General features: G+C 39.0%; 1 protein-coding gene across 4 annotated transcripts in view; it reads right to left on the reverse strand.

Annotated features, from left to right (window-relative positions):
- Positions 1-20,854, reverse strand: part of OGFOD3 (2-oxoglutarate and iron dependent oxygenase domain containing 3) — a 60,062-nt gene that overhangs the window by 15,750 nt on the left and 23,458 nt on the right. For all 4 annotated transcript variants that reach the window (XR_012631500.1, XM_074888797.1, XM_074888799.1 and 1 more), the window contains exons 7-8: positions 18,866-19,019; positions 11,253-11,376 (exon numbers count right to left, since the gene is read on the reverse strand). Coding sequence is in view for 3 of the 4 variants with exons in the window: in XM_074888797.1 (XP_074744898.1) it covers positions 11,253-11,376; positions 18,866-19,019 (278 nt within the window). In the remaining variant the exon portion in view is untranslated. The remainder of the gene's footprint in view (positions 1-11,252; positions 11,377-18,865; positions 19,020-20,854) is intronic.

Here is a 20,854-nt window from a genome sequence, read left to right on the forward strand (position 1 = left end):
TTGCATTCAGTGTTTAAAGTGCATTTTAAGTGTTACACGCTGCCACAACTAATGTACTGCGATAAGATTTCTCTCATTGTGAGTGCTGAGGAAGACATGTATAGGGCAGTTCCACTAAGTTCTCCAGACTATGAAATACTGATAGAGTGAATGCTGAACTTCGTAAGAGATTAGTGTTGTAGTACAAATGTTAAATAGCTATGCAACTATTCATTGCAGATAGAAGTACATATGTACTTATAGCTTCCTGATGAAACACTTTTGAGTGGCAAAAGCTCAGGAGAAAGCATGTACAATTCTAATCTGATTTTCTTTGTCCTTTTCTGTCATTATTTAACAATGGCCTCAAATTGGTCTTTTCATTTTCTTCTCCCCCCCCTTTCCAACATGCTTTTCTGCTCCACTAAAGAAATCTTGACTACTACCTCCTGGCACATAATTTCAGTTTGATTTATGAACACTTACTGGTAAGAGTGTAAGCTTTTTTTGAGATCACAAGCTACTACTCAATACAATTTTATAGTATATTATCTAACCAGAAAAGAGAAAGTGTTTAATCCCTGGTCCTTAAGGCATGAACTTTTGGAGAGGAAGAAATAGCAACTGGATCAGCTCCTGTTTTGAGGTCCATGCTTCTAAGCTTTCAGAAAGAGGCCAGTCTCTAAGCTACGTTCTAAAGGATGAAGATTAGAATGGAGGTGTCCTGGGGTTAGAAGTCATGCCAAGGGTAAAAAACCAAAAGATTTGGGTTTTTTCACTGAGATAAATCTGTAATCCAAAAAGATTTTATCCTGATTGTGAACTCATTTGCCCCAATCATTGCAAGATGCCAAAAACTCCATCACTTTAGTTCCATGATGCTTTGAGCAGTACCTCAACCTCAGGGAAGAGTTTTAGATCCATAAGTCACAAGGAACATTGGCTGCCCTCTCACATTCACTATCTATCCTCTCCTCCTCACCTCCACTTTCCATTCCACAAGAAGTCAATCAGGCAGAGCATACCACAGCCAGTAGTGCAGCACACCAAAGCATTTAGTGCTTTTAAAACTTGGACACACAGCCCTGTATTAGATAAAAATACTCACATTTTGTGGACACTTCTATCAATCATCTTTCTTCTTTTCTGTCCAAGCACTTAAAACTTGTAAAACTTTACAGCCATTCCCAACTGGCTTCAAGATTTCCATGAGGCTGTCTAGTACCAGGGGAGTGAGCTGCACTCCAGCGTAGGTCCCATGAAAGAGTGCAACAATGGGCTGGAGGAAGTTCCTCCCACACATACGCACTTGTTCTCACCTTTCTTATTAGAAGAGCAAAACACCAAAGAATTGGAAAGATTTGTGGTAACCTCAAGACTTGCAGGACCCTATTTCTATTACCTTGCCTGCATATCTCCACAGGAACAGAAGTAATCAAATCAATCTCTTTGATCTCTATTTGACAACAGTATCTGAATGTACAACTTGTTTTCTCTTCCTTCCCGTGTTTTCCCTACTTTCCAGCATTGTGTTAGAGTGTTTCAAGATGTAGTTTGGTCCAATAAAAGCTTAGCTGATGAACTTCTGTTCCTTGCAGATTGCAGAAAGTGTTACTGTGATACAGTTGCTCCCCTAGTTCACAGATACGCCTCCAGCTCTGCTTCTGTACTAAGATTAGTCAAGAGCTTCATCCACAGGTGGAGCTGCTTCTCAGTCCCTTCCTTCTGTGGCCCTTAAGCATCCACACAAGTTCAAAAACCTTAAGAGTAAGCAAAGGACAAACTGTGTTGGGGGTGAAAGAACTCCTGTCATGGAAAGCTCAGGTGCAAACTCATTTAAATACAGCACCCTTTCACAGTGGCCTAGGACAAGGAACTGATAATAAGCTCAGCACCACAGCATCCATCAAAACTGAGCCTGGTCTTTGGTGTCACTGACACAAGTCAAGCTCTTAAATGCTGTCAGGCTGAGAAAAGCTTGTGATGTGAAAAACAGGAATTGTATTAGAGGTAACCACTCATTCTCCTGATTTTTTGAGAATCGATTTTTGCACAGATCTGTAGAAATCTCTTCATGAAGACATAGAAGTGCCCATCACAAGCTCCACTGCTATGAATTTTATGTGATCCTAATTTAGATGAAGCAACACTTATTTTCAGGAATACATAACAAGCAGCAAAAGCAATGGATATTTCACTATGCAGCAATTATGTCCCATTTCATTACTCAACTATTAACTATGTATTAACTATGAGTTTTGGCTTTTCCCTGCTTTTGCTTTCCCAGGTTTTAATCACATTCATAACTGGCCCTTAGCAATGAATACTTTTTAGATGTACTCAGAAAATATAACAACCGCAAGAAGCAGCATACAGGTGGGAAGGAATTACGCATTCAGCTATATATCACAGTAAAAATGTCAGTATTCACATAAGGCTTGCTCTCAGGAGATTTTAAGCACGTTGAATTTTAACATTCAGTTGCACTTCCATAAACAAGCTGCCTGCAATTTGCTACCTAACCTCTGCACTGTGAGGCAATATAGATTGGAGGAATATACAAAGGAAACAATTTTCAATTACAACTATGCCCTTGACGTGTTAACTGCAACTTCAACAAAACCACTTACTCTCTCATTTTTTTCCTTGTCTCTAAAATGAGGTGAGTACTGACCTATTCTAACAAGGTTACTGTGAAAATTAATTAGTAAACATCATTACAATACTTTGTAGTTAACACATGTTCTGTTTTACAAGTATTATAAAAAAAAAATTCTCCATTGTTCTCTCTGGCAAGAGAAAAGGTACTAAGGCATGCCAGATTAAATTACAACAACATGTAAGGAATATATGAAAGGACTTTGAGAGCCATACAAATATTAACATACCACAATGCTCGTAAGAAAAAATACTTTGAGATTGTTATGCCTCTAATATTATAAATTCATTGCATAACTTAGGTTGGAAGAGACCTTAAAGACATCATCCGGTCCAATTCACTTTCTCAAACCACAGAATGGTTTGGGTTGGAGGGGACCTTAAAGATCATCTAGTTCCAAACCCCTTGGCCTTGAACCTTTCCAGGGAGGGGGCAGCCACAGCTTCTCTGGGCAACCTGTGCCAGGGCCTCACCACCCTCACAGGAAAGAATTTCCTCCTAATCTAATGTAAATCTCCCCTCTTTCAGTTTAAAACCATTACCCCTCATCCTATCCCCACAGCCCCTGATAAAGAGTCTCTCCCTATCTTTCCTGTAGCCACTATAAGGCCTATACTGGAAGGCCACTATAAGATCTCCCCGGAGCCTTCCCTTCTCCAGCTGAACCCCCCCAACTCTCTCAGCCTGTCCTCACAGGGGAGGTGCTCCAGCCCCCTGAGCATCTTCGTGGCCTCATCTGGTCCCGCTCAAGCAGGTCCATGTCTTTCTGATGTTGGTGCCCCCAGAGCTGGACACAGCACTGCAGGGGGGGTCTCATGAGAATGGAGCAGAGGGGCAGAATCCCCTCCCTCGCCCTGCTGACCACACTTCTCTTGATGCAGCCTAGGACACGGTTGGCTTTCTGGGCTGTGAGCGCACATTGCTGCCTCACAGTCAGTTTTCCATCCACTAATCCCCCCCCAAGTCCTTCTCCTCAGGGCTGCTCTTAATCAACTCATCACCCAGCCTGTGTTTGTGCTTGGAATTGCCCCAACCATGGGCAGGACCTTGCACTTGGCCTTGCTGAACTTCATGAGGTTTACACAGGCCCACCTCTCAAGCATGTCAAGGCCAATTTCTAAATTATATCCAACTTCTGAGTTCCATCAGGTTGCTTGGGGTCACATCATTAGCACATCAGTGCAGCATTCAGATACTGATGTTTCCCAGGTATGTCTCAGGCACACATATTTTGTTACCCCCATTGTCTCCTGTGCTTGGTTTTTGAGCAGGGAGCATGGAGCAGACCTCCAGAGGTGCCTTCTGACCTCAGTTATTCTGATTACACATGGAACAGGCCATTCACATTAATATCAACTTTGGCAAGCACTTTCTGTTTGCTGCATGCCTGTTTTACCACTAGATTCCAAGCCCCTTCATGCTACCAGGAGACTGTCCCTTCTGCTTTCTTGGCAAGCATCCTTCTGGCCCTTCTATAGTTTAATTCGCTGCCAAATTTCCTTGTAAACTCCTTAGGTCATGAGAACATCAAGGAGAAACCTCAAATTATGTGTCAATCATGCAAGCAAGGGAATGATAACTGTCCCCTCACTCTCCTCCTTGGTCTGCTTGAACTGTGTGGCTGGACACCAGGGAAGGGCAGGAGCTGCCCCTGCCTGGTGCCAGTGACGGGGAAGGGATGCAAAGCAGGACTGGGGGAGTGTAAGAGGTCTCATCTCCATCCACTGTCCATGGCAGCTGGTTGGGGGCACTGGAAAGACTGAGCCGCTGCTCAGAAGGAAATGAAGCAACCTATCTGCCTGATTAAAGGGAAGCACGAACAGTTTATTTGGCACTACAGATCTATTCAACATCTTTCATCTTATGCACCGACAGCTTTGATTGCTTAACATTTATCAGCTCTAAATGTTACTCGGCAAAGAAGGAAAAACTGTATCTCATCTGCTGAATGACACCAAGACAGAAGCACTGCCGGGGAAACTGCACAAACACAATTGTGTTCTCATCCTTGTCATCTGTTTAGGATTAATTGCTAATTCATTCTCATGTAAAGTGTCCAAGAAAAAAAATCACCGTATCATTAGGCAAATAATCTGATTATAATATTTTCTGTAATCACATAATAAAACTTATTTAACAGATATACTTATTCAATTACTTATAAATAAATGTTTAATGGGAAGAGCTTTAAGCAAGTCCTTACCTAAACCCCACAAAAGTAACATGGAATGACAGCATCTGTGAGTGCCCTGATCTGGGATGAAGGCAGGGTGCCGGAAGAGAGGGCACAAGCTTCTCTAAACAATTTTGCTACATAATATGCCAAGCACAGAGGCATAAAGAAGCCTACTGCCTCAAAGAAAAAAAACCTGCAATGGGTATCTAATGAAGCTGAGTTACAAACTTGTCCCAAATTTATTTACCTGACAGAGAAATTACTTGTTGTTATAAATAAAATCACTGATTCACACAGCTAACTCTCTCACAGATGGCTTGTAATTTGTAGAAATATTATCAATATTTTTAAAAGGACTTGCTTCTATTTTAAATTCAAAAGTACTTAGACTGAAAACTTCCAAATTACAGTTTTTAAAGAAAATAAGTGAACTTAATTATTTCCTACCAAAAGTACATGACCATTTTTAGACTTCAACAGAATCCCTGCCTGCTTCTCTCCTATCAGCACAGTTGGTTGCTTAAAATAACAGGAGTTTCCACCCTGTACATTATGCCTGAAGGTGTGACAACCTAGGGAAGTATTTAGAAGTGAAAACTGCGTAACTGTGCTCTCTCCAAATCAGTTACTGAGTCTCACCAAGGCCTTTTGGCTCCATTACTTCTCCCTACCGCCAAGAGGACAGGGATACCACCTCTGCTCTGTCTTCCAGTTCTCCCCTTCAGTGCTCAACCTCACCCAACCCATACGGCCCAGCCTGCTCTGTTCTCCCATGTGAGAGCACTCCGGGCAGTTGCAGAAGGTTTCTAAATTGGACTCCTACAAAAAGCTCTCATCGAGAGAAGCCTCCAAGAACAAAGTGTTGCAATTTCAATCACATGAAATACCTCTGGATCATCTATTTTACTTTTCTTGACCTTGCTAAACACGGTATGTTTAGTAGAGCTGCAGTCAAATCACATGGATGCCTGAGTTCTAGGTTTTGGACCTCTGACAGAGAAGGAATTCATCCTTACATTTAGTAAATCACTAAAGCATAAACGCAAGGGTAACTTCTGTTGCTCATTTCTTATTCAAAAAACAGCCTTTAAACAAGAAGACTTCATGATAGCACCTACGGTGTGCGACATTAACACTCACAAAGCTGAGGAACCAAGAAACAAAACATCATTACTGAACTATACAGTGTAACACAGCTACAGTTAATTTGGTATTTTGTTTTACTTTATCTGTTACATTACCCCAATTTCATCAACTGGTTGAAGCTGATCTTCCTCTGCTCCCTCTTTATACCCCCAGCTTTGCTGTGTATTTGTCTAGCAGTATCAAATCAAATTCTTGAAATATTGGCCTGCATATCCATTACATAAAACAAAGTCCTGTGCAGCAAGCAATGAAAAGCACATAAGGTGCACGCTACCTATGTTCATTTATAACTAAGTATTTTATACCAGGGGAAAAAGCCCTAGAAGCCAATTCTCAATATTGACAGTGCTTTGCGATGCTCTGTGGAACACTGTAACACAAGACACCTGTTTTGCTCCCTGTTCCCCCAACACTCCTCAATCCTTTCAACAGCCCAGCTAGTGTAAAGTGACCGTTACTGTCCTCAGTAACAGATGCCCTCAACAAGACAGCATATTTTATATGAAGTAATTCATATAAGCACCATGTTAAGTGCAGGTCTGGCCTGTGCCTCCCAGGTACCTATTGTTTTATGGGCCCAATTAAAATATTATTTAATTTAATGTCAACATAAACCTATCATCAAGCAGCACTGGAATACAAAACCAGAGTCTGTAAGACAGTTATCCTTCCGTGGAAAACAAAACAGAAAGCAAAATAAAATCTTCAGAGTTCTACAAAGAAATAAGGAGCTATTGAGCTATTTTCTAGATATTTTTGTCACAACTGCAACAGGTCCTCCTCTTTCTACCATTTCTCTCCGCAATCATCTTACCAGTCCCATGTGCAATCTGTGATTAGTATTGCAAATCAGTAAGAACTGCTGTCCTACAATCCATGAATTTTGCATAGCTGGTTATTACTGCAGCTGCTAATGCTGGCTCCACTTACTCTTCTCTAGGACTGACAGCTACTTCTGCAGATTTTTTAAAAAAATTATTCTCAACTTTCAGTTGTTACTGATTTAACATCAAGATGTCCTCCAGTTTTACTGATTGGAGCAAAACTAAAGAAAGGAATGCCAGAAGATTATCACGATCTAGAATGAATCTGGATGATGCAGACTGAATGCAGAGAAAGATCAGACTACCTGATCAGTGGGGAAAAAACAAATAAATCCACTATTCCATGATACAAGATGGATTACTAAATATATGCTTTAAACACAGTTTTCACACCTTGTGTTAACACTGTTGTGGGACTTCTGAATCTGGAAATTACTTTTCACGTCATTGCACTTTCTGTCGCTGTGCTGCATTCCCTCAGCTTTTACTAGTGAATTCCGCCAAATAGATTTTTTAAAAGACCACAGTAAAATAAAGATATGACAAATTCCCACCACATAACTTGGAATACTGCACTTTCTCTCATGATAACAGAATCTTGAGTCACGTGATATCTAACCACTGCAGTAAAGCTACACTTACCTCAGTAAATGTACACAGACACCCTGAAGCCCATTCCCACACTACGAGAAAGCTACGTATGTGTTTTTAAATGTATGCTTTTCCTTACCTGAGCAGAAAAACTAATGGCTCAGGCTTTGAGCGCACACTTTTTCTATTTTAAATGAAGAATAAACCAACTTCACAAGTTCCCAAATAGCTCATACCTTCATCTCAAGTATTTTTACACTTTCAGAAACACACACTTCTGACAGCTATGAAAATATGCTAAGTTTGATATTCAAGGAAGAGTCACATTTCACTCTCCAATGCACATAATTCATTTTGCACCATACATTATTTTCTTCCACAAACACAGAAGAAGTGATTATGACCTTTCCTTCTACCCTTATATAATAAGCAACTTGTATGAAGAACAAACTCCCTTGTGAGTTGAAAATAACTGCAGCAAAGCTGACCTTAAAACTAAGAGTTGTACATGCAAATAAGTAACACACAACTGGTACGGATAATTCATTGCAACTGTAGGGTTTCATCTACATTTTTATCATTAAGTCTATAACCTAATACTGCCAGTCTCCAAATTCACACAAGACCCTTCAAAATTATGACATTTTAAATATGGTTTACACTGATAAATTTAGTAGCAGCAGAAAGTATACAAATTTTATCATTAAAAAAATGAATGCCTTGATGTCTTCCATTTATTCTTAATCCTCCCGTATCTATTCAAAATTACTAAAACAGGTCTCAGGCCAGTAAAGGGAAGTTAATGTGGAAAGGGCTGTGGGCTTCATTTTGATGAACCTCATTCTAACTGTTGCTCTGTTTCATTGTCTCTTGAACAAGCTCCCCCTGGTGCAAAGGATGAAAACAAAATGCTAATAAATCTATTTCCAAAATTGACATAATGTAGCCATTTAAAAGCAAGAGATAGTACTTTAGAACTGTTTCTTTATCCAAAAAAAAAAAAAAAAAAAGACGTTTTCCTTTTAAAGTAGGGTTTCACTTGGCACCAAGGATTCTTACTCATGGTACAGTGAGTTTTGCACAGCAGACAGAGGTCCTGATTTAGGTCAAAAGACACATATATACTTCTGAAGCCCATCAGGGTACAAGAAAGATGTGTTCCTTAATGCCATGTTTCGTTATGAATAAGCCGAAGGTCTGTACACGTGAATTGGCATCACAGTGGTGACCTGTTAATGTCAGTTAAAAAGAAAAAAAAATCTCAAGAGCCTCTAGGTTAATGTTATAATTCCTTCTTAAAACTAGAGGTGTTTGTTAATAATTGAACTAGGCAATGTTATTGACCATGCTACAAATTATATTGAGAGTCTTTCACTCAAACACATGAGAATCAGAATTTACAGACTTCTTATACAATCCACCAGTGATACATACTTAGAGGAGTGATAAGTGTCTTAAAATTAGCCTCCACTTCTAACAAAAGAGTTTTTCCTGTCCCTGTCTGGCTAAAACTGATCCTTAAACGGAAATGCGACTGGCCTGGGCAGCACTCCCAAACACAGGAAATCCCACAGTGTTTTATTTTTAATTGTCTTTTTTTGTATGTCAAATTACTGCTTTTCTGCTCTGCTGCATCACTAACAATGCCCTTCTGTCCCCTACTGTAAAGCCTGACACTTTAGCAAACTACTGCTCATAGAAAAAGGAATGTGCTCGTTTTGGCACACAGCACCAAGTTCCCAAAATGCAGACTAACTTTAAGACAATCAGAAGGGCCAGGTTTTAGAATGGAAATGGCATTAGCAACACAGAAAAGGTAAATTAGCTGTCAAGCACTAAAACCCAACCAGCGTTTACTACAGTCATCTCTAAAAAAGCCTGAATCTCACAAATGAGAAGCATAAAAGCTTATCAACACGTGGGTTTAAAAGTTGGGTTGGAGTGGCAAGAGAAGCACAAAGGATCAGAAGCAGCATAAAACAAAACAAAAACACACACAAAAAGAGAAGGAGAGAAAAGACACCACAAAGGAACATTCTGAACATGAAAAATGCATCAGCTTGTACCAGCAGCAAACACCCGGGGGTCATTCCCTCGTTTGCATTCTCTCACAAGCCGCATTTTATCAGCAAGAGGAAAACTAAGTTCCATCGCCTTCACACTGTGCTTCGCCTCTAAAGCTTTTCTCCTCATCTCACAGGATGCTAGTAGTTGCACCATAGCTAGTGACATAATCATGGGACCCCTGACAACTGCGTTTAGGCAGAGGAGTGTGTTAGAAAGGTGTAACTGGCATTAAACTTAGTTTTCTGTCGTGTACATGTATCACATTTGGTCTTCCAAAAAAGGCCCTTTCCCTACAAGCTTTGCCTTGTTTTGTTTTAAAAGGTACGTTTAACCAGCTCTGTGGCACACATACTGTGAATATCTGAGAAAAGGGAATGGCCAAAACCAGGTGCTGTTAAAAAAGAAAAAAAAAAAAAAAGAAAAAAAAATCTTTCTGTACTTCATCTGCTCCCCCTTCCTCCCCAAGAACAACATAAAGAGCAAACACCTTGCAGCAGAACGTGAAAATGAACCAGACGGGGCTGAATGAAAGCAATTTCACAGTTGCAGACTTTCTGAAGTTGTGAGCCCACTGCATACAGCAGTTGGACTGAGTGCCCCTGTACTGTGCAAGGAGACAGCTGTCCTTCCAGCTACCTAGAATTCAATTATGATTTCCACAGCTGTAAAAACATGTTAATCTTAGAATTGCATTTGGAAATGAAATAGTTTAATGCCTTCCCTTTCAAAATACTGGTGGCAGCATTTTGCAAAAGATGATACTTTCAGTTTAGGGTTGATTTCCAACCATAAAAGCTAAAATAATCAAACATAAAATTCTTGATACCAAACCCAGAACGCAGATAATCTCAGAGTTTATCTAAACCAGCATTACTGCTGGTGAGTGGATTGCTATGATCCATAAGTCAAAAAAACTCCGCACCCATCCTCGTTTGCAGGCAGCAATAGTCGGAAGTCAGTTCTGCTTGGGGTAATGCCTGTCAGCAGACAATTACTGAGGCTGTCTTTAAATAAGTAAATTTCCATCTTTTCCCTCTTGAAAAAAAAGACAGAACACAGTAGGAATATAAAGTTGTCCTTGATTTCTTTTCCGCAAAAGTGTGACTGGTCTTGCATAATAAAAGGTTACACTGCTGTAAGCTCAGTATTCACCTGCCAGACAGATGAGTTGAGGCTGAGCTCTTTCTTCTTAGGCATACTGCTCTAAAGTAATTCTAGTTTCAGATGATCCACTTACTAGAAAAAAATCCTAAACCAGCCTTAAAGGAAAGGTGTTGGGTTTTTTTTTAGCTGTAACTGACAGCCATCAGAATGCTTGTCCCTGTCAGATCTACTGAAAGCAGTTATGGACTTATAACCAAGTTACCGTACGTTACTGCAGGTTAGTAGAGCTGTGGTAATCAATCATCTTCACACCCAGCCCATGGCAATTACAGGGTATTAAGCCCCACCTTGAACAGCAAAGGAATTTCAGGCCAGACAGTCTAAAATAAATTGCTTTATTTTGGATTTGTTGTAGTCACAGTTATCTTTGCTCTTGAGGCATAGTGACCTGCTAAGCTGTCGTAACCGGATTGCAGTTAAGTCCTACAGCTTTCAAGAAAATCACTTTGTGTGGCTTAACTCCAGATATTTCAAACTGTGGCCACATTTTAACCTTTTTAATCTTTACTTTTTACGTAATCAATCTGAAGACAAAATGCTACATTATTCCACACACCACACAAAGTCCCAGTACATCCGCCAGCCCGCTCAGTTAATAAGTGTCACAATTTGGTCTGCCTCAATGCAGGCAAACCAAGACTCTTACCTGCCCGGGGCTCTATCGTCTTGTTGGAACCTGCATCCATAAACACAAACCGTCCACCACCAAAATCTTCAGTGTAGTCAGAGAGATATAGCAGTGAAGTATAGTCAAAAGAGCCATAAGTTACCTAGGAGCAAGAGAACATGACCAAACGTTACCAAATTCTACTCTCACCTCTGCAGAGCACAAATAATTACACAGATGAATCTGGTGGTTTTTCCAATTTTCACATATTTCATAAAGGGATCTCTGAAAGCTGAGAACATTCTTTTACAGAAATAATATATGTTTATTAGTCTATTCTGTTTATGCACACACTACATACAAGACTAGCATGCTTATGCTTATTATTTCTATTATTACATTTTCCATCATTAGAAGTGCTCTTATTGATTTCTATCATCCTAAGTGTACTGAACAGCTAGCAAAAAACAACATAGTGTCAGAGGTTACACCTCTGCATTGTATGAAAAATACAGAAGGGCTCACATCTAATTATACTATGTCAAGATAAGATTTCACCATAAGGTTAATGAGACCCAAGAACAGCCTTTGACTAATTCATTCCACCATTTGACTAACCATTCCACCATGGTTATAGGTTTCTGGAAGCCTCACCTTTTACTCTTTCACCAGCTACCATGCAGGACATCATGGTTACAGTGAATCAGACCAAGTAAACACACATTTGTTGGATGAACTTCCACTCTTTTCCATACAGGTTTTGTTTAAAATCTTTCAAACGTGACTTTCAAAGTCTCTGCTTCTTCTCAGCCTACAGACCAAACAGGCCATTTTTAAGTATAACAAGGTGGGTTTCCTTCCTTTTAAAGTATTATTTTTGCTTGATATGTATGTTGAAAATGAAGAAAAGAAATACTATGTATCACTGCCCAGAGTGAAGCTATCTAAATATTTAACACTGAGTTTAGCTGATTCTGAAAGTGTTTCCTTTTCATATCTACGTCACCAACAATTAAAAGTATACTTAAAAAAATCAATGGCTGTAGTCTCCAATTTCTTTACAATATATATCACAACTCAATCAAGTTCTGCATTACACTGTCAAACAGTGAAATGTGCAGCACAGTAGTACTGTATAAATATACAGCATTTGCAGAGTGTTTTGACTGACCTGGTGACTGTTAGAGGTAGGTGCTACTTCCAAACTTAGAAGTTTTCTAAATATTTTCAATTTTAAGTTACATTCATTAGTGCCAGTTAAATTCTGGCTCAACAGCAGTTGTACATATTATTCTGTAAGAGCAATGACTAAAGAGAACATAGCAGCAGATGGAATAGGAAGACATTTTCATTCTTACTCATTTTATTATTTTGACCATAAGGGCTTAAAGGAAAAAAGCCATATCTGGTGATATGCTGCACTGAATCACAAGAATGAGAGAAATGTTTCGGAGATCCCCTTCTCTCCACATTTACCCCAACCTCTGTAGTAATACAAGGCAAAAAATGGGAATGAATGAGCACGTGGTACTGCAGCACCCCAGAACAGCCATTCTACAGCCCTCCTCATGAAATCAGCTTTGCAAAGCTATTTTCACCATTAATGGATTTGGTGATAAAACTTCCAGTCAGTTTAAGGAAGTCTTCCAGCCAGTGAAGGAATTAGCATAGTGAAGAAGTTTGAGAATAAGTTCTACTCATACTTGCAAGTCCAATGCATTAAAATTGTTTTTGTGAACCCTTCAGTGACCCATCAGTGCACTCTCCAACCTCAAGGTAGCTTTACCAATGCGGAACTTTTAAGAGCTGACTACAAACCAGTTTAGCTTAACCAAACACATCTGATTTCTATAGATGACTAATTTGAGGAACCAAGTGTGCAATGGAAAATAGCTTTTTTGTTCCTGTTTTGTTTGTTACTCTCAGAAGGCAGCCAGGCCTGGGAAATGCAACATTATGGAAAGGAGGCACTAAGTTCTACTCAGTTATTTAGAATCCTGGAAGCCTCCCATCTGTATCAAATGTATTTATTGCCCTGGTAATAATTTCCAATACCAGAAAGGTTAATAACTGAACCAGAAATTCAAACTATGTAAGAAAAGCTGTCATTAAAACCACATGATAAGCCATACAGGCACAGTGCAGCAAATCAAGTTTCTATAACTCCTTATGACCAATTCAATAAAAAAAAAAAAACACACAGGCATTTCCATTCAGCCTGATACTTCATACAGTTCATGTGCTCTTTTTGAGCACCCTTTACCCACATAAGTCAAACATAGCTCATATTTAATAGTACATGCTCATAACGATATTTATATGATACTTCTTTAAAGGCTATTGTTATAAATACAACTGTCAGAATTAGCCAGTCACATTTTGCAGTGTGGCACCCTTGGGGTTTTGAGGGACACATGTTTATATGCAACTAAACAGTTGTAGAAATATGCAATAGGCCTGCAGTTACTAAGAAAGGTGTATAGGTAAGACAGCACCCTCTGCTTTCCATTGAGAAGAAAATACAAACATGTATTCACCTTCCAATCAGCATAGGTCTAGCATATCTTGCAGGAATAAGAGTCAAAACTGTTCTTTTTCTGTAAGCGTCTACCTATCTCTTTGTGTTGATAATCACAAAAATGACCTTGATAGCTACTGCCAATGTTCTGTATATTGGTAGTATCTATTTAGTAGACGATGCAAGACATCAATAGCATGTCTCTGAATTACAAGGGGCTACAGGTGAGCCGAGGTAACAGGTTTGAGTAGACACAAGAATAAACTTCCTCAGATTTCAAAAGACAATTCTGTCCTAAAGCAGAAATAAGATCTTTTGATCTATTTTCATTAAATGTCTAACAACATGAGGGGAAGAGTAAAAAAGAGCTGCTATCTGTTCTACCAGATATCAGTGATAACCTCAACAGCCAGAGGAGAGAGGGCTGCTAGAAGGGTTAGGGAGATGGAAAGCGTATTGCAGGTAAGGAGACTTGAAAGTTTGGCTTCTTCAGCTTAGAGAGAAAAAAAGGCTGAAAAGGGATATGATTTCTACCTATAAACCCATGGGGATAGGAGGAAGCTTAATTGATCATGAACAAGTTTAGGCTAAAAGAAAAAAAAAAAAAAAAATCAAGAAAATTTGGACTGAAGTCCTGGAATAGCTCCGATAGAAGCAACGTGGGACTTGAAGATTTCTGCAGTCCCCTGCCTGGGCAAGGATCCTGTCATCCTCCACAGAATTGTCAGGCTCCACCATAAGATCAGTTTTGGTTTGTTTTCCTTGAATTTCTTTTATTAGAGAACGTTGTAAGGCTATACTGCTGTCAGAGTTGAGCATGCAACAGCAATTCCATTTTAAATCAGACATTTGACATTTGAAAGGCTCAATTCCAAACAAATTCCATCCAAGATTAAACTCCACATCTTAAGCCAACACTCTCTTTGATTTAGATGCTTATAAATTCAACAAGGTTAAAGAAGTCATTTGGGTGATTTCAGGGTTTCCATGCTGATGTAACTGAAAACCGAATAATTTTTTTTTAAAAAGCCTCCTACAGACACAATAGATCTGTGCTACTCCATTATGCAGTTAACATCTTCCAAACCAAGGATATTCAGATTGAGAAATATAATTGCAATAGACTCACCAATATAGGGAAAAAGGCAAGAGGGGTATTTGGGTGCTCCAAGAAGCTTATGTCTTTGAACCAGTGTCAGACCTCAAAACAAAAAATGTGTCAGATTCATTTTTCAAAGGCTTAATTTTACCCTTTTTTGGAAAAACGGAGGGAAAAAATCCTGAAGTCTTCTAGAAACAGCCTTCACCATTTAATTATTATGCAGAAATACATAAAGTGATTTGTGCTATTACAAGGGGAAAGCATAATTCATGATACAACACAAAAGCATCCAACTGGAAAAATATTTAACATGCCAAGTTTTATTGATCTTTCATTCAACTCCCTAGTATTCACACCTGCTTTGGAGGCCACAAGACTACTACTGCTCTTATACGGGAAGTATTTCCTACCTCAGATCAATAGCACTGTGGAGTTTTTTTTTTTCCTTGCTTTCAACTGCAGTCTGGAAGCATCAAGCGAAACTTAGTTTGTTGGAGAAATTAAAATACAAGGCAGGCTGACTGCACTGAAGAAAACCTGTGAAGCTACACAACTTGTCTATCCTATTTAGCCTTCTCTGAAATATTTTCTGACCTACTGACCTTCTATTTGAATTCAGTCTCCTGCATAGCCTGATCAGCTGTAAATACTTATCTTTTTACCTCTTTCTAAACACATAACAATATAGATACAGATATACATCATGTACATCTGTAGTAGGCTAGAATTATTTGCAGACATATATTCTCCACATACTGTAACGTTTTCTGTAAGCCGTGACCTGGAAAACGTGTGTGAATGCTACATCCACAGATAGCTCTGTTCCAATTGCACTTAAGGGGAAAATACCACCAGACCTTTTGATGCACAAGCAGAAGTTAAATAGGAGAGAAAAATAAGAGGCTTACTTGTGCAGCAAGGAAAGGATTCAAATTAATCCTCTGATACCAATTCAAGTGAACGATGTACCAGAAGTGAAGGCAGCCAGTGTCCAGTAGCAATGATACATTTGGACTTTCATGAGGGTCAAGGATATATCTCTATCAGACCCTATTTAAGGCATTATTAGCCTGGTTCAAACTCCAAATTTTCAACTAGGCAATGCAAACTGCTACCATTTAAGCCACAGAAGTAACTGTATTATCTGGCAATAGCTGAAGTCCTTTATCCTAGAGAAAGGATAAACAACTGAGCGGGGGCATTTCCACAAGAATGATCCCAGCCCGTAGTGGCTTGTCCATCTCTCTTCAACACCCTCTGCACTGGCAACAGCATTTGCTCCATGTGAAGCCCAAAGAGTGAGAAATGGACCCTCAAATCATGAGCTCAAAAAGCACTTACAAGAACTCTACTCTAGGTCTCTATTCCACAGCACTCAGAGCCCCTTCACTCTGGCTGGGGGCATGAGAAGTTCTGTTCCCTTGTGGTCCCCCCAAAAAACGAAAGGGAACTGATCCACACGAGGCTCCCAGCTTAGCACGCAACGTTGCTGCCATGACAGCAGAGACACCGGCCCAACGTTGGCATATTGACATGCAGTCCTTACTGTGAGAATGCTCTTGAACAAGAATGAAAATAACCACATCAGAATATATTTGATCAAACCTGGAACATAAGTTTATGGCACAGACAAAACCACTTCAATGATCTGAATGCTTTAGCTTTCCCAATACAGACAAACTTACTGCAGAAGTCAGCTGCTACAGAAGTGAAAAGTGTTCAAACTACTTATATAAACAGGACAAGCTACAGTTTTAAGTCCCAGTGTTATTTAAACAATATTTCTCTCAAAATACCTTGAAATTTAGCGTAAGTCACATATTCATATTTTACAGCAGGTATGCCATCTTTGGGCAGGGCCAAATTCTATGTGATTATGAACAAGCTGTTTGGTAACTGCCCCAACTAGGATAAATTATCTCTTCACTGCTGTCAGAAATCAGAGTACCCAGTTATTCAGTATAGAAACTATTGAGGTTTAGGTTATGCATAGCAAGTTTAAGAGACCACATTTTGTGTTTGTTTTGGTTTTTTTCAAGCTGGGGGGGAGGGTGGCAGTGGGGGTTAGAAAAAGCCAAGGCCAATCAGTTGGTGTATCTGCTCCCTGAACAGACAGCCTACAAGAGAATAAACAAAATGTGCACAAAACAGATGGATAAAAACAGCAAAACATCTAGCCTGCTGTCCATCATGTACAGGCACTGTCAGGGTGCCATAACAGAGAAGCAGCTTCTACAAAGGAAACAAATTTTCTGCATGGAAACAGATTTGCTTCTAAATGACAAAATAACTTCTATGTTATAGGAGAGATTTAGGTAGAAACACTTAATTGTGAGGTTATCCAACCACCATATTCATTTACCATGCACTACACATGCAGAAAAGAATAAAGCGAATATTGGCAAGCCTAATGCTTGTACAGACACAAATCTCATTATAGTCATAAATCAGAGTCTGAAATTCTAAGATACACTTTTTGGGGCTGAAAGGAAAAAAGTGGAGAAAATAGCCATCAGTTATTGAAATTTACTGTTTTCCCATGCAGCAGTCAAATTCAATTATCTAAAAGTCTGGAAAAACTATGAGGAACCTATGAATTTACTGCATTTCACACAACCAGAATCACTAGTTTATTTGCTATCTCTTGGAAATGAGCACAATATGTGATGAAATTCCTGTGAACCCCACCAGCAAAATTTGTTCCCTACAGCCAGCTCCTACCAGCACTAAACAAAAGAATCTGCACCTCAAAATCATCCCTACCAGCTCTGGTCCTGGGTCCACTTCTATTCCATGGTTATACCACAGCTTTTTAAACAAGAAAGCATCCAAAAGCTGGCCTCCTCTTCATTATATCAGTGACTACAAATTTCACCCTTTCCATTACTTTCTTCTTTCCACCCTCCTGCATTACTTTCTTCTTTCGAACAGTGGCTGTATCAGGTTATCTTCACTGTCACCAACATTTTCTAAATTTAAGCTGCTTCTGCCTACGTGACGAGAAAGGGCACAGGAGCTTACACTGATGTTGTGAGCAACTGACATTATATTTCCCTCAGACTGACTTTTTCCAGGAAATATTTTCAAGGTAAGGAATATTTCTGTTTGATTTTTCATCTTAGGTGCTTCAAGTCATAGACTGCAAGTACATTGCCCACATACAGACTCTAGCACTGAGGCATAGCTTAGATTTTGATGGGGTAAGTTTTATTTCAATCCAATCTTGGGTGATCCATGCCTCTAGAGTGACTCTAATTCTTATATCCTGAAGACATGAAATATGGGTACTCTGGTGTGGAGGGTTTTTTGTTTGTTTGGGGTTTTTTTTCCCTATTTGATTCTTCCATTGTTAGTCTACATTCTGCTATGCTGCACAGAACGTTTGAACTCAGTTAAATTCAGAAATAAACTCAATACCAATCCCAAATCATTTAAGTCTATTGAGAAATGCAAAGTATTAAGCTATGAGCCCACAGATAGAAGACTATGCAGTTAAAGTCACAATATTTCCATTCTAAAAACAATAAAACGTCAAATTATTGAAAGAGGATACCATATCCCCATTGCAGAACACACAGTAGAAAAGCCTCAGTTCACATATAACTGAAGTATACATGTTAAGCATTTGCCAAGAGGCTCAGATCAGTTAACAACAGTGAGTGACTGACCACTCTGAAATCGCTCCTGCTACACCTGGAAAGAGCCGTAACCTAACTGGAAATGCAGGTTTGATGGAACACTTCATAGGTGCAGGTCAGTTTAATAAATGTTTCTGACAAGAGAGATTCCCGAGTAATCATTCACCCAATTTATTAATTCTAGCAGAACTAAGTAGAGAAAATAAATAAAAAAGGATTTTAATGGCCTACGTTTCCAAAACTCACTTATCCTTCCATTATGTTCATCCCCCAAAGGATTTTTACAAGCACCAGTTTTCAAACATGTTTGACTGATTGTTTAATGCAAAATAACTTCAAAAGTGATCCAATAATAACAGGAAACATTTGCATCCCATCTCAGCCTCCTACTTACCTTGTCAACGTGTGGGTGCCAGTATTCATCATGTGTTGTCTTGGCTTCTGTGTTGTTTATTCTTGAGAAGAACGTTGGTTTAGTCAGGTACATGGAAGCAGAGCTGATACCAAACGCCTGAGCAATCCTTTGTTGAATTCTCTGTCTCACATCACTGCAAAGACGACAACACAACACGCTAAGTGACACACCTCTCTCCTGCTTCTTCTGTATTCTCCTTCACTCACTGTTACTGCTTTTTTAGAGCTAAGCTTCTTCCCCAGATGATAAATCATGGGGAACATATACACATACTTTCTCTCTTATTTTACCTTAAATAAAGGAGGTCTACTACATCAAAAAAAAGAGAGACACACACACACACCCCCAGTGATTATGAACAAGCTGTTTGGTAACTGCCCCAACTAGGATAAATTATCTCTTCACTGCTGTCAGAAATCAGAGTACCCAGTTATTCAGTATAGAAACTATTGAGGTTTAGGTTATGCATAGCAAGTTTAAGAGACCACATTTTGTGTTTGTTTTGGTTTTTTTCAAGCTGGGGGGGGAGGGTGGCAGTGGGGGTTAGAAAAAGCCAAGGCCAATCAGTTGGTGTATCTGCCAATCAGTTGGTTGTTTTGTTGGGTTTTTTTTAATTCTCATAATATCGAGAAAAAGAAACTATTTGTCTCCTGTGGCCTAGTTTTTAAGATTTCTTTGTGTAAGGTCTGTTTTCCTGAAAAATTCCATGCAAATCTCACTGTTTATTAACTACAGCAAAGATTAAAGTCACATACATATTTTTAATCCAAAGCAGATAACTAGAAAGTTGTCTCTTCATAAAGGGTTGCCTCTGAAGAACCTTCAACTATTTTTACACTAATTTTAAACTAATGGATGAAGTCCCTGACACCATGAAATTCATGGTTCTCCCAACATATGTATTGTTATCGTAACCACATTTTTCTTAAAAATGAATGCAAGATGTCTTTCCCAAATATTTTCAAAGATTCAACCAAACTGTTTCTTCCTTGGCTATTCCTGTGTTTCTTGGGAGACACGAAGAAAAAACCAGGATTTTTATTTTTCTTTTTAAGATAAAATAGAAGGCTAATAATCACACATGTGTTATTATACAGAACTGCTTATGTAGCAGCATCCATCTTTCAGAACAGGTGTCGCTGCATACAGGGCTCAAACAGGGCCATCTAGAACTGCCAGCCTTAGCTCAGTCAACAGCACTTTTAAAGAGAAGAGATTTATGATTAATGAGAAATACCACTGGCAAGTCCCACCAGTGAACACATACAGCTAGTATTTAACTTTGAGGAAATTTAAAAACCCGCAAAGAATGCAATAACACAATAAGATGAAGACATTGGGGTTTTTTTTTAAGTTGTAATCCTCTATGCTTCTTAAAATCTTTATATTGTTTTCTCCCAATTCTAACACATTCTTAGCTATTGTATTAGTATTCCTTTTCTTCCTTCCCAAGTGCTTCAAAAGCAGCATACAAACAAGACACTCTGAGTAAACACACTTCTGAAGTTGTGCATGGCATTACACTAGCAGTTTTGCATCTTTTCTGCATCAGCCATTTCTCCACTGGGTAGTACTGAACTTCAGAATAGTTTTCAATAAAGTTTTTCCCAAGTATTTCTCTAGGGAACTTAAACAGTGACTAAAAAGAAGTGACAAAACTAAAACGAGACCTATAGAGTTAGGCTGGGAAAGTCACCTCTTAAAAACTATTTCCACAAGTACTAAAAAAAATCCTAAATATTCATTCTGTTCACATCTTGTCCCTCACCAAAGTTAAAAAAAAAACAAACACACATATAGATTTGATTTTTAACCTGTCTCACTTTATATTTTTATGGGTCTCAGCTTTAGAGATCAATTCCAACTATTTTACATGTGAAATATCAAACCATTAAATGAAGTTAGAGCTGAGATTTTCAGGTATTTACATGGCTGCATGAACTGAGGTTTCAAGTTGAGAGCTACATA

This window comes from Strix uralensis, chromosome 19 (genome assembly GCF_047716275.1).
Source record: "Strix uralensis isolate ZFMK-TIS-50842 chromosome 19, bStrUra1, whole genome shotgun sequence".
Classification (NCBI taxonomy): domain Eukaryota; kingdom Metazoa; phylum Chordata; class Aves; order Strigiformes; family Strigidae; genus Strix; species Strix uralensis.